Consider the following 13,261-nt stretch of genomic DNA (forward strand, 5'->3'; position numbering starts at 1 on the left):
CCAAATTATATTTTAATTTTACTGGTAACCTACGTGGAACGTGGGAACGACGCAATCTTCACTATTTATATAATAAGGCGCAGGTTACGTGGTTTACAACATGTATTGCATTCAACGAGGACCATAACTGTAACCATGGAACTATATACTTCCATGCTGTAACTAAATCAATGCAAATGCGGATGCAGAGAGATGGGCTATTCAGTTGGCACATGCCTCTATGTTTGGCAAGAATGCCGACGAAAACGGCTTTGCGTTCATGCCACTTCTTTGCAATTCGTTAATTGTTTTCTTATTTTCAATAAAAACACAATACGACGTGTCACATGTGTAAGGAAGTTGAAGATTTAACATATCACATGACAACTTGAATTTTCCAACCCGGAAATTAACTACAGCAAATCCATACTGCGTCACGGATACATGGTTTCCTGAGTCCAAGGTCACGTGCAACGCGGCACCATACAATGACGTCAGACAAGTTCAACAACCAGGTCGCCACTGTGTTGTGATGGAATGCGAAATCAATTTGTCGATGTGACTTTACACTGAAAACAAATCCATTGCAAACACATCTAATAAATAAATGTCAGTATTCGGTAACAGATAATCGACAGACAAGAATGGTGTTGTATCGGAAATGTAATCATGGCAACTTCCTTGGCAACCGCGAGACATTACACCCGTGTATTACAGTATACAGTCACGTGACGCCGTGATGTCAATGGAATAACAATTTAGTTAAATATAGTAGTAGTAATGGCGTGAGCTAATGAACCAGTCAGTGTAAATATCGTGCAACCGACCTCTACAAAAGAATGTTATTGAGCAGTGACGTAGACCATCTAGACCCCCTACGGAGCCATATGCAGCGTTCGCTCACGACTCGCCAATTTGTCGAACCGAAGCTGTGATCACGAGCTAAGAGTCTTTTTTAACCCGGCGATTGTTTCATTTCTTGCTTCAGTGCGTCCTATCTATATGTGCGTTTGTCAGTTTAATTTATTGATTTGTTTATGTTATTATTTCTATGTTATTTATTTTTAGTATAATTTATTATATCGATTGAATTCGTCAAGCTGTTTTCGAATTGTAATGTGATGAGCGGACAGATATAACGCAATAAATATTAGAAAGGAGGCTTATGTAGTATGACATGTCTTATAAATTTAAACAGACTATAAATGGGTGGATTTTTTATACACTTAATATGTCTCAAAATGTTAAAAATGTGTCGCTAGTATTGTTATGGAAAGGCGGCAGTGAAAAGCTGGTATATACATATATATACAGTAATATTCATTCTCGAAGTAACGACCCCCCACATACAGATAAAAAACCGTAAATACTAACTGGAGACATCATGACAACAATATAGATAGACCTGTGATGTCTATTCATTATATTATTTTCGTAATTTCAACCAATTTGGATTTTGATCAATAATTTTAAAATATAGAATAATACATGTATATAGACTTATTAGTGAGAACAAACACAAAATATGCTGCTAAAGAAAACACGGATATTTATATGCCAAATATAACAAGCGGTTCAATTATTTTCTGTGTTCTTCAAATATCTCCATAATGTGCCACGTGGGAAATTTAAATCTTGCGTATTAAACCTGTGACGCAGAACACGAGTCAAGATATATATAGCCCACGGTATTTACTACAGGGCGACATCGATCCCAAAACAGAAAAAAAAAATGAATGCGTTAACTGTACGTACGTGACCCAGACTGCTTAAAGGGCGACAGTCGTTGTGCCGCGTCCTGTTCGATGTGGGACTCATAGCGACGTATACAACGCGTGTAAAATACATTTTTATTTACATGAAATTCGAACACGCGCTGCGCGACGACCACCGCGCTTTAAATGTCCTACCCCATCCCAGGATAGTATTATTAATAATATTCTTTATTAAATCGTATCCTCGTTTAGATCTTGGAAGACGGGAAAAAAACAAAACGCTGGATGGTGGTACACACTAACTAATTTGAAAAGATGTGGACGCAGACAGACAGATCGATACAGATCGACACAGAATTAAAAGTATGAGCAATAAACTGTGTGAAATTAAATTAAATTGCCGTTTTATTAAATTCACCTCACCTTTGTTAAATTTAGTATTCGTGTGATCAAGAAGCTAAGATTGTTTAGTATATTACTGACTGGACGGCGCGGTTGAATTGGTGTATGTTCGGAAGCGCACGGTTCAAAATTTGCGTAGTAAGCTGTGGCTATGTAACGGAATGCGCACACTGAAGGAACAACTAGGTCACATAACGTCAACCGTAGCGAGCGTTGACCAAACCACCTTAGCTTATTGTTTCATGGCTTGAAGTGGAACTTGAATAAATTACGGAAGATATTTAAAACAAATAATATCAGACAGACGCACACTACGTGAGCAAATTTTAAAAAAAGCTCAATATTATGAATAGAACACTATGGTCGTGGTATTACAATCATACTATATACGTAGTCGTCACTTCCGTTGCCGTCATGTATTGCAAATGTATGTTTTAATTGCGCTTCAGCGCAGGTCACCACTTTCTATTTACATATAAATAGCGTGACCTTTATCAGATATCGAGTGAAATGGCAATACTGAGTTCCCATTTACGTGCGCAATGCTTGGTTGCCAGAGAATGTACGCAATTCTAGGTTGCCAAGGAAAATACTATCTACGTAAATCCAACGTGACAGCTGTTCGTTTACAGTCAGTGGTTCCTCTCCCAATTAAAAAGTCTGACTGTAGAAATTAGAGACCCCAAGAAAAGTATAAAATATACATGTATATATTTTTTCATCACGTATGAACTAATTATTCACCTTTTATGCCATATGTGTCACGTGAAACGATTTATTGGCGCGAATCAGAAACGGTTTCACTGCAATCATTTGCGTCATTGGCCCTAGGTTCAGTACGCTGACACAATTTTTGCTGAAAAAAATAGCCGGACACAAAATTTATTGTTGTAAATTTATACGATTCATTATTTCTCCGAACAAAACACTCTGTGAATGATCAAGTTATCGACGCAAACGATTTAATAAAAAAAAACGATTTTAATATAGATATTAGTAATGATTAAAATCGTACCCTGACTTCACAATCTTATCATACACCCAGTTGTTTTGTGGTTTGATATTCCCTCTGTTCACGTACTATAAGCAAGTCCCAAATTTATGGATACACCAAATAAGGCAATGTATGATAAAATTGCCACAGCTTTGTTTACAACCTATCTAAATTGAGATCAGTGGGCGGGGCTTATTTTCATGAATAGTGTAACGTGACGTCACGTCCGCTGTTGTTTTATCAGGGTATAACGTGTGTAATGCGACGAAATCGAAGGGTATCGCAATTAATGGCTTACATTATTTAAAATATACATATATAACGAATTCTAACACACCCAATACAAAATATGTGAGATTTTTAAATGCGACAAGGCTTTACTAGTATATTATTTAAAGTAGATTTGGTTCATACTGTGCTTTAATGTTGTGTTGTTCTTATTATAATTACCTCAACAGGTATCCTCGTCGATTTTCTGTAATTTCACATGCGTGTAAAACGCCATATCGAAGCTGCCGATACGCACACTGGCTTGCACATTTGTCGTCGATTTCAACAAATTATCGTACGTCAACAAAGTTTTGACCAATGAGAAAAAAGAAGACACAATGTAAATAACAAGTTTAATCACAACCTGAACAGAGTGTTGTACGTCCGCCGGTGACGAAATATGCATAGTTCTCTCGTCATGTTTTTAGTGAAGAGTTAAAATTTTACCATATAATCTCACAATTTAGTTCAAAATAACACTATAATAATGTATTTTGTGAGTGGCAGCGTCTACTTTAATCGTACGCGAAACATTGAAATCCATAACACGAAAATAGTGCCATGACGTTGGCGGAGCGATATATACCTCATATAAATTATCGTCGGGGTTGCAGTTTGCGGTCTTTGCTCGGAGCTGAGCAGTTGGCTGCATCGTATAAGCTATTTGCCAGCACACAATTTACAACAACACTTCCATCTTTTTTTATATTTTTTTTATAATATTCTGATGAAATCTTGGTTTGCCCGGTGCCAATCAAGTCGGAGGACATTATTTTCATACAACGTAAGTTATTTATGTGCATTACTGTACGTGTTCAGGCTTTGTTGCGGCGATCGCTTTCGAGATTCGCAGCTGTGTTAGTAAACGATCGAACTATAATTTGGCGCAAATACACTTTTCGGAAATATCAGTGGGTATAATGAACTGAGTTCTGACCGAAATGAACTGAAGTGCAACTCGAGACTGATATAATTTGGCAATTTTGCGTGAGAAAAACAACCATACGGTATAAGTTGTTGTGGTCGTAAGATCCAAAATGGCGACCGTTGGCGATCGTAGACATGTACTACTCGAAACTAGTTTGGCTGAGCATTCCCCTTCTCTTACACTTTCACGTTAAAGAATAATACGTGACAATATCTACTTCTTGGTTTGATCAGACAATGCCTTTCTAAGTCATAAAGCCAATGCGATCATTTAAAATTTTGTCTATTTGTTCCGTTCATTTTCTAGTCACAGCTGATGCCGTATTATGTGGGCGTATCAAACAAACATCGTAAACAATAATCAAATCACTTTCCGTTTCGTAGAATTAATGCATTATGTTTTTATTTTCTTATTACAGGTAAATTTATAGTAATATTTTTATACAAGAGCACCAAGTCTGAAGAGATACTTATATTAACAACATGAAAGTAGAAATCCAAGTTGCGCTCAACTTCGTCATCTCTTACCTTTACAACAAACTACCCCGTCGTCGCGTCAATATTTTTGCCGATGAAATGCAAAAGGGTCTGAGAGAGAAGTTTGATGGCCACTGGTATCCCCAGAAACCATACAAAGGATCAGGCTACCGATGTCTACGTGTTAGTGGGCAGAAACTCGACCCAGTGATTGAGACAGCTGCTGCAGCCAGCGGTTTGAACATGGATGAGATCCGAAATAACATGCCAGACGAATTGAGTATCTGGATTGATCCATCAGAGGTTTCTTACCGATGCGGAGAGAAGAGTGCAGTGAAAGTACTGTATGTTGAGGATAAAGATGATACCCTGAATAACCTAGACCAGTCGATTACTGAAGTCAAGAGTAGCTTCAACCCAGAAGCCGACTCATTTCGCCCAATAGACTCAGTATCCTCGTCACTCAGTAGTATGAGTTTATCACCAACATCTCCTGTGCCACCAAGCTTCACCTCACCCTCACCTACCAGCATGTTTGGAAAAGTTAGCCCTGCTGCCGACAAACCTCAGCTCGTTACCTTTGATGCAGCTACCTTTGCCCAGACAAAGTTTGGATCCACTAAGATGAAGACTGCCTCCAAGAAGATCAACCTGCAACGACTATCGCCAACTGAATTTACAACATACATGAAGCAAAGATCAGCTCTGAATGGTATGTACGCCCAGAGACCCCGTTCTCTGTCTCCAAATGCTAAAGAATTCATGTACCCACAAACTAAAGTGGATAACATGAGTATTTGGGGTGGAGATGGGCTCTCTCTGCAGTCAACCAATGTAGGTTATGAAACCCTGCCAAATACTAACACCAACAACGATGCCACCAAAGCTTTATTTGATGGTCTTAATTTTAATGTGCCATATAATGGCCAGTACAACCAACAATCCTTGGTTGCAGCAAACTAAACTTATAGAAATTTACATAAGAGTACTTAATTTTAACCTACTACTGGCCACTTGCTCACAATGCATGTTGGTGAGCCCAAAGTTCACCACAGGCAGTAGATAAGATTACAAAAGATTGTTTAAAAGATGTGTACAAGAACAGTTCAGTGTGAAAGATTGTTGTTGTTGAAATTTTGATAATTATTCTGATACTGCCCAAGGGTACATACATTTGATTGATTCATACTATATACTTTGAAAGTAAAAACCTTTTTGCGGGTATGAGTTTCCTATTTTCCAAGATGAAATATTTAAAATGAACTTCTTTGTTTTAGCTTTAAATACAATATAAATTTTTATCTTTGAGAGTATATATTGGTATTCTTTCTGTATTTGGGTATTAAGAAAGCATTTTATCTTTTCTACTGAACATTGGCAATTCTATTATACTAAACAAATAGATATTGCTGTGCAAGCTTTTACTTTTATAAGAAAAATAAGTATTTTAAAAATTTACAAAGCTTAGACTCGTGGAAGTAATATCCCAGCGATATTATTACTGCAAGGAAATAAGAAACAAAACTTTATCTTGTATTTTGTGTTATACTTCCAGAATTTGCCACTATTCAAAATACAACAATATTGAGATACAGGATCAGATGAATCTGAAATAACATGGCATATTAATTTTCTACATAAATGTGCAATAAGAGTTACACATTGGACAGACAAGATGGAAAAATTAAAAAAAAAAATTAAACTGAAAAAATATTTTAAGTTTTAGATGGTGCATTGGTAATGTTTATATTGTTCCATATTTTTAAGTTTGTATTAAAGATTTTTTAAAAACATTCCCTTTTTCGTGTTTTTATTGTTCACCTACAGAGGACACATACTGACTACATGTAAATTCCAATTCAATACAAATTTGTGTTCATGCTCCTCTTTGGGTGTGTTGTGTGTGTGTATAAGTTGGCTATGGAAGTGAAGAAAATACACTATTGATCTAGTACATGCATATGCATGCAAAGAAAGCCCCTCACCAGTTTCCACAGGGAGTCAGTCAAACCTTATAACATATTGACCCTATCAGCTCTATCTCGTCCAACACCAATCCCAGGATGGAGCTGTACAGCATTGAATTTCATAAATATAAAAGCAATTCAAAACCATACAGAAATTGTGAAAAACACAGAAAAAAATAAATGAAAAATGACTGAGACAGCTTGTAATGTTGGCTTAACAAGCTACATGCATGCTGTGAATGAAAAAAACAGAACTGCTACCTTATTCATGATGTCAGTGATGTAAACATGCATGAAAGGGTCTGCAAGTCACTGAATGCAAGTTCTGACGTCAATCAGACATGTTACTTTAATAGCCAGTCTGTTACAACCAAACATTAAATCCCTGTAGATTTAATCACTGGCATATTGTGATATGATCTGATGCTTCACAATGTTTCTATTTATCAAGCATAACACATTTTGTACAAAACTCAAGAGAAATTTTAATATGAAGTGTGTAAAAAGCATTTGACCTTAGGGTCACTCTTGTGGTATAATTTACCTATTTATAATCATGCATACATCGCTACAATAAAAGGAATCCAGGCTACTTGATAAATGAGCGTATACCAGTACACTAGATTGTAGATCAATGGTCGTTATTTTTTCTATCATTCAGTCTCCAATTCATTAAATGATATACACCCTAATTATAACTGATCTCAACACTATTTATAATTATAACTGATCTCAACACTATTTATAATTATAACTGATCTCAACACTATTTATAATTATAACTGATCTCAACACTATTTATAATTATAACTGATCTCAACACTATTTATAATTATAACTGATCTCAACACTATTTATAATTATAACTGATCTCAACACTATTTATAATTTTGTTTTTAAATCTGTACAATAGAGTGATACTTGGCTCATAGAGAGGTTGGAGGGTGTCATTTAAATTTATTGTTACAAATTATCAGCACATGATGAGTGAATGGATGGATGAATGTACTCACTACAAAACTGTCATATATACTGTGAATACTAGATTTTCTGTCAGTTGCACCTGAATCTAATCAGTCATAATGCACAGAGATTACAGTATGTATACCATGCTATAAAACTGAAATGTCATGGAGTTAATCTTAAAAATCGAATGTGTTTAGAGAGGGTATTAATGTATGGATCAATTCTCTAGAACTAAAAATAAACACTTCCTTCCTGACTGTATTTGAAGATAGCTATTTTGGTCTGCCTTGTAAGAATTTACACCAACCTTGAAGTACATATGTTAGTTTTACCACTGATATTGTTATCAAATTTGTTATGTGTATGTGTTTTCTGATTTGTCAAAAGGCTTTTGCAGTGCAGCAACAAAATTAGCATCCTCTTCAACTCATTTTTTTTGTGATGCTATGAAATTTTATATTTTGTCATCATCTCAGCTAGCAGTACTGTTTGTATAAGTGGGTGGATGGATATAGCAAGCGAATAACAATTAACTTTATCTTTAGATCATGTGTCTTTTACATAGGTCAAAGGTCAACAAAGTGAGTCAGTGAGGTTGGGGAGGTGATAGCAAAGCGTACCATGTTAAAAATGTCACCATAAGCATGCTTGAAGCATGACATTGTGCAATCACTGAAACCTTTTTAGGATGCTAGTAGAGTACCATGCTGCAGTACCTTTAACCAGGCATTGTAATAGTAGACAATAGTGGCAAGGTGTATCATCATTGTATCAGTGACTCTATCATCTTCAACCTTATCTTGTGTACAAGAAAAAACATAAATCACTCAATTGTCGTTACATGCTGATCTGTTCTCGTGAACTGGTCAGTACGCCAGTCAACTCGAACAATGGCAGATAAATGAAAACGTCACTCGTTATCAAGACATTGTGGGAGATGATAAATTTTGGCAAGCTGAGTGGAGAGCATGCACGCGTCACTCAAAAACATAGTGTATTTTGTTGTTCAGGTTTCCCAGCTGTTGAGTGTCGCAATTTTTCCACTGGCTGAAATGATAGAGCTGATATGGGTCAGTGTCAATATGTGTATAATTAAACCCACATTAGACTGAGTCAGCAAACAGCATTTTTTTCTCGGTTATCACCACTGTGAATTTTTGAACTGGCCACTTTTAACCCAATTGCACAATCTTCTAAATGAGGGAATTTAAACATCGCAATATAAAATACAAAGCAGCAATGTACACATATTTAGTATAATAGCGTAATGTGTCGGGTGATTTATCAGCTGTTTGAATGACTCATAACTCAAAGTACCTGGGAATTTGAAGAGCTGGCGTCTTAAAATCGCCACCAGTGCGGTCATCAATGTCAGGTGATAATGTGACATTATATCACATGCCTGTCAGTGCAATATCGTTTAATTGTCATTACCCCCACCTCTTTGATATGGGTCTCAAATTGATGTCAAGTATATTATTTGCTTGTAACACAACTGATGATTTAATATTTTTAGCTCCGCTGTCATATGAGTGATTGTCCGTCGGCGTCCTGCATCCGTCGTCCGTGTCAACTTTTAAAATTTTCCACTAGTTCTTGAAAACTACAAGCCTGAATGCCTTGGATGGACCTCTCAGATTTGCTCATTTTATGATGATATATTCAATTATCTAATTTTGATGAATATTTTTGTCATTTTTAGTAAAAAGTGATATTTTTGAATTCTTGTTGAAAACAGCAAGTTTGATTGCTTTGATACTATACATATTGTTCTTTTTCTAATGATATCTTCTGTTCTTTAATTGAAATGTGCATCGCTAACAGCGGATCTATCTCAGCCGACCGGCTGCTTGTTATATTTTGTATCAGGGCTTGGCATTAGCTTTTAAACTCACCTTTCTAAATATATGCCTATATATTTACTATAGTTGTTTGCTTATTGCAAGAGGGGTACTATTACTATGTTCCAGCCTACAAAACTATTTTTTAAATTTCAATGCTAAATTGATGGTTCCAAAATCGCTGATTCTTATCGATATATTCCTTGCCATCCAATACCTTATGACCATATACATTGCTTTGAATATCATGTGAATAAACTACAGTAATAGAAATTGATGAATTAAAACACTTGAGTATTCAACTCTTTCAAAGTGATCTACAATTGTTTTCTAAAGTTATTTTTATGATGGCTAGACACATGAATTGTTAATGATTTGTGTACAGGTAGTTCCTTTGTGAAGATCACATTTTTAAAGTATTCTGTGTGAGAAAATTTCTAAAAATATCACACTAAATGCCTTTATTAAATTTGATTATTTGACAAATAGCAATAAACTGGGCATTTATCTTAAACTCAGATCATGAAAAAATATACTAAAAGATATACCGTACATGTGATTCCAACTAAGAAAACTTATTTGGACACAATCAAAACAATGTCATTGTTAGTCCTAGTTCGGACACAGTCCGAAAACAAGGACTTATGTTTTGACCTCCGTGTGTCAGTTCAAAATGGCTGTCTAGCGGCCATTTTGTTTTAATGAATGGACTTCTAGACCCATATCTCCGACTTGTTTTGACTGATAATATTTTCAAATTTTAAATATTCATTATACATCATGTCATAGATAAACAGATATATTGGTTTGACTATCCTATTCAAAATGACCAAATGGTGGCCTTTTTTGTGCTAAAAAATCATCAAATATCAAGCATTTCTGGCATTTCTGGATGGATTTCATTCAAACTTAGTACATACATTAGACATTACGGGTTCCTGATGCACGTCCTTTTATTTTTCAGATCAGATTCAAAATGACTGACTGGCGGCCATTTTGTTTTAATGAATGGGCTTCTAGAGCCATATCTCTTAAATGCTTTGACTGATTATGTTCAAATTTTATATATTCATTATACATCATGTTATATATATATACAGGTATTCATAATGACTGATTTTGAATGCTGTTCCAGAGCAATATCTCTCAATATGGACAAGTACTTGTTTGATGATCAGATACAAATGTCAATCATTTTAATGTTAAAAAATCATATTCCTGACATGGTTGTATTCCAGCTATATTACTATAAAAAAAACTATATATCTTAAATTTGATAACTAACGGGGACTGTGCCATGCATGGCTTTTTTTTTTTGATATTGCTTGCCTATATACTTTGCTTTATTAATTAATTTTTTCAATAAGTACTGCAACTTCGTGACTAAATCACTTTTAAGGTATTGTTTATTAAATCAATAAATATTAACAAATTGACTGCAGTTGATAGCATAACTGTGTACAATTATTAGTCTTAAGTTCAAGGCCGTATGTGTACTGAAACAGTATGATAAAACTTCTCGAAATCAAACCTGTTGCCCAAACTACATAATGAATATTTATGATGTGACAGTTTGTCAGATTGTGGTTTATTAGACACAACACTATTCCCAGTGAGATCAGCAGTACAATTACCTTATAACAGCAACTGAAGAGTATAAATACTATTCCCAGTGAGATCAGCAGTACAATTACCTTATAACAGCAACTGAAGAGTATAAATACTATTCCCAGTGAGATCAGCAGTACAATTACCTTATAACAGCAACTGAAGAGTATAAATACTATTCCCAGTGAGATCTGCAGTACAATTACCTTATAACAGCAACTGAAGAGTATAAACACTATTCCCAGTGAGATCTGCAGTACAATTACCTTATAACAGCAACTGAAGAGTATAAATACTATTCCCAGTGAGATCAGCAGTACAATTACCTTATAACAGCAACTGAAGAGTATAAACACTATTCCCAGTGAGATCAGCAGTACAATTACCTTATAACAGCAACTGAAGAGTATAAATACTATTCCCAGTGAGATCAGCAGTACAATTACCTTATAACAGCAACTGAAGAGTATAAACACTATTCCCAGTGAGATCAGCAGTACAATTACCTTATAACAGCAACTGAAGAGTATAAATACTATTCCCAGTGAGATCAGCAGTACAATTACCTTATAACAGCAACTAAAGAGTATAAACACTATTCCCAGTGAGATCAGCAGTACAATTACCTTATAACAGCAACTGAAGAGTATAAACACTATTCCCAGTGAGATCTGCAGTACAATTACCTTATAACAGCAACTGAAGAGTATAAACACTATTCCCAGTGAGATCTGCAGTACAATTACCTTATAACAGCAACTGAAGAGTATAAACACTATTCCCAGTGAGATCTGCAGTACAATTACCTTATAACAGCAACTGAAGAGTATAAACACTATTCCCAGTGAGATCAGCAGTACAATTACCTTATAACAGCAACTGAAGAGTATAAATACTATTCCCAGTGAGATCAGCAGTACAATTACCTTATAACAGCAACTAAAGAGTATAAACACTATTCCCAGTGAGATCAGCAGTACAATTACCTTATAACAGCAACTGAAGAGTATAAACACTATTCCCAGTGAGATCTGCAGTACAATTACCTTATAACAGCAACTGAAGAGTATAAACACTATTCCCAGTGAGATCTGCAGTACAATTACCTTATAACAGCAACTGAAGAGTATAAACACTATTCCCAGTGAGATCTGCAGTACAATTACCTTATAACAGCAACTGAAGAGTATAAACACTATTCCCAGTGAGATCTGCAGTACAATTACCTTATAACAGCAACTGAAGAGTATAAACACTATTCCCAGTGAGATCAGCAGTACAATTACCTTATAACAGCAACTAAAGAGTATAAACACTATTCCCAGTGAGATCAGCAGTACAATTACCTTATAACAGCAACTGAAGAGTATAAACACTATTCCCAGTGAGATCTGCAGTACAATTACCTTATAACAGCAACTGAAGAGTATAAACACTATTCCCAGTGAGATCAGCAGTACAATTACCTTATAACAGCAACTGAAGAGTATAAACACTATTCCCAGTGAGATCAGCAGTACAATTACCTTATAACAGCAACTAAAGAGTATAAACACTATTCCCAGTGAGATCAGCAGTACAATTACCTTATAACAGCAACTGAAGAGTATAAACACTATTCCCAGTGAGATCAGCAGTACAATTACCTTATAACAGCAACTGAAGAGTATAAATACTATTCCCAGTGAGATCAGCAGTACAATTACCTTATAACAGCAACTGAAGAGTATAAACACTATTCCCAGTGAGATCAGCAGTACAATTACCTTATAACAGCAACTGAAGAGTATAAATACTATTCCCAGTGAGATCAGCAGTACAATTACCTTATAACAGCAACTAAAGAGTATAAACACTATTCCCAGTGAGATCAGCAGTACAATTACCTTATAACAGCAACTGAAGAGTATAAACACTATTCCCAGTGAGATCTGCAGTACAATTACCTTATAACAGCAACTGAAGAGTATAAACACTATTCCCAGTGAGATCTGCAGTACAATTACCTTATAACAGCAACTGAAGAGTATAAACACTATTCCCAGTGAGATCTGCAGTACAATTACCTTATAACAGCAACTAAAGAGTATAAACACTATTCCCAGTGAGATCAGC

At 35.4% G+C, this 13,261-nt stretch overlaps 2 protein-coding genes across 2 annotated transcripts in view; both read left to right on the plus strand.

The window, feature by feature from the left end:
• The window catches only part of LOC146739225 (uncharacterized), a 121,861-nt gene that overhangs the window by 60,002 nt on the left and 48,598 nt on the right, over positions 1-13,261 (plus strand). The window lies entirely within an intron of this gene.
• On the plus strand, positions 3,987-6,466 carry LOC100367018 (protein Tob1-like). Its single transcript, XM_002736435.4, has 2 exons — positions 3,987-4,144; positions 4,707-6,466. Exon 2 carries the CDS (start codon positions 4,771-4,773, stop codon positions 5,725-5,727), a length of 957 nt encoding a protein of 318 aa, XP_002736481.1. The 5' UTR covers positions 3,987-4,144; positions 4,707-4,770; the 3' UTR covers positions 5,728-6,466.

This window comes from Saccoglossus kowalevskii, chromosome 8 (assembly GCF_978046115.1).
Source record: "Saccoglossus kowalevskii chromosome 8, keSacKowa6.1, whole genome shotgun sequence".
NCBI classification, from domain to species: domain Eukaryota; kingdom Metazoa; phylum Hemichordata; class Enteropneusta; family Harrimaniidae; genus Saccoglossus; species Saccoglossus kowalevskii.

Bases quoted from the DNA above. Each gene is read 5' to 3' on its own strand.
- LOC100367018 (XM_002736435.4), top strand. From the start codon at position 4,771: ATGAAAGTAGAAATCCAAGTTGCGCTCAACTTCGTCATCTCTTACCTT.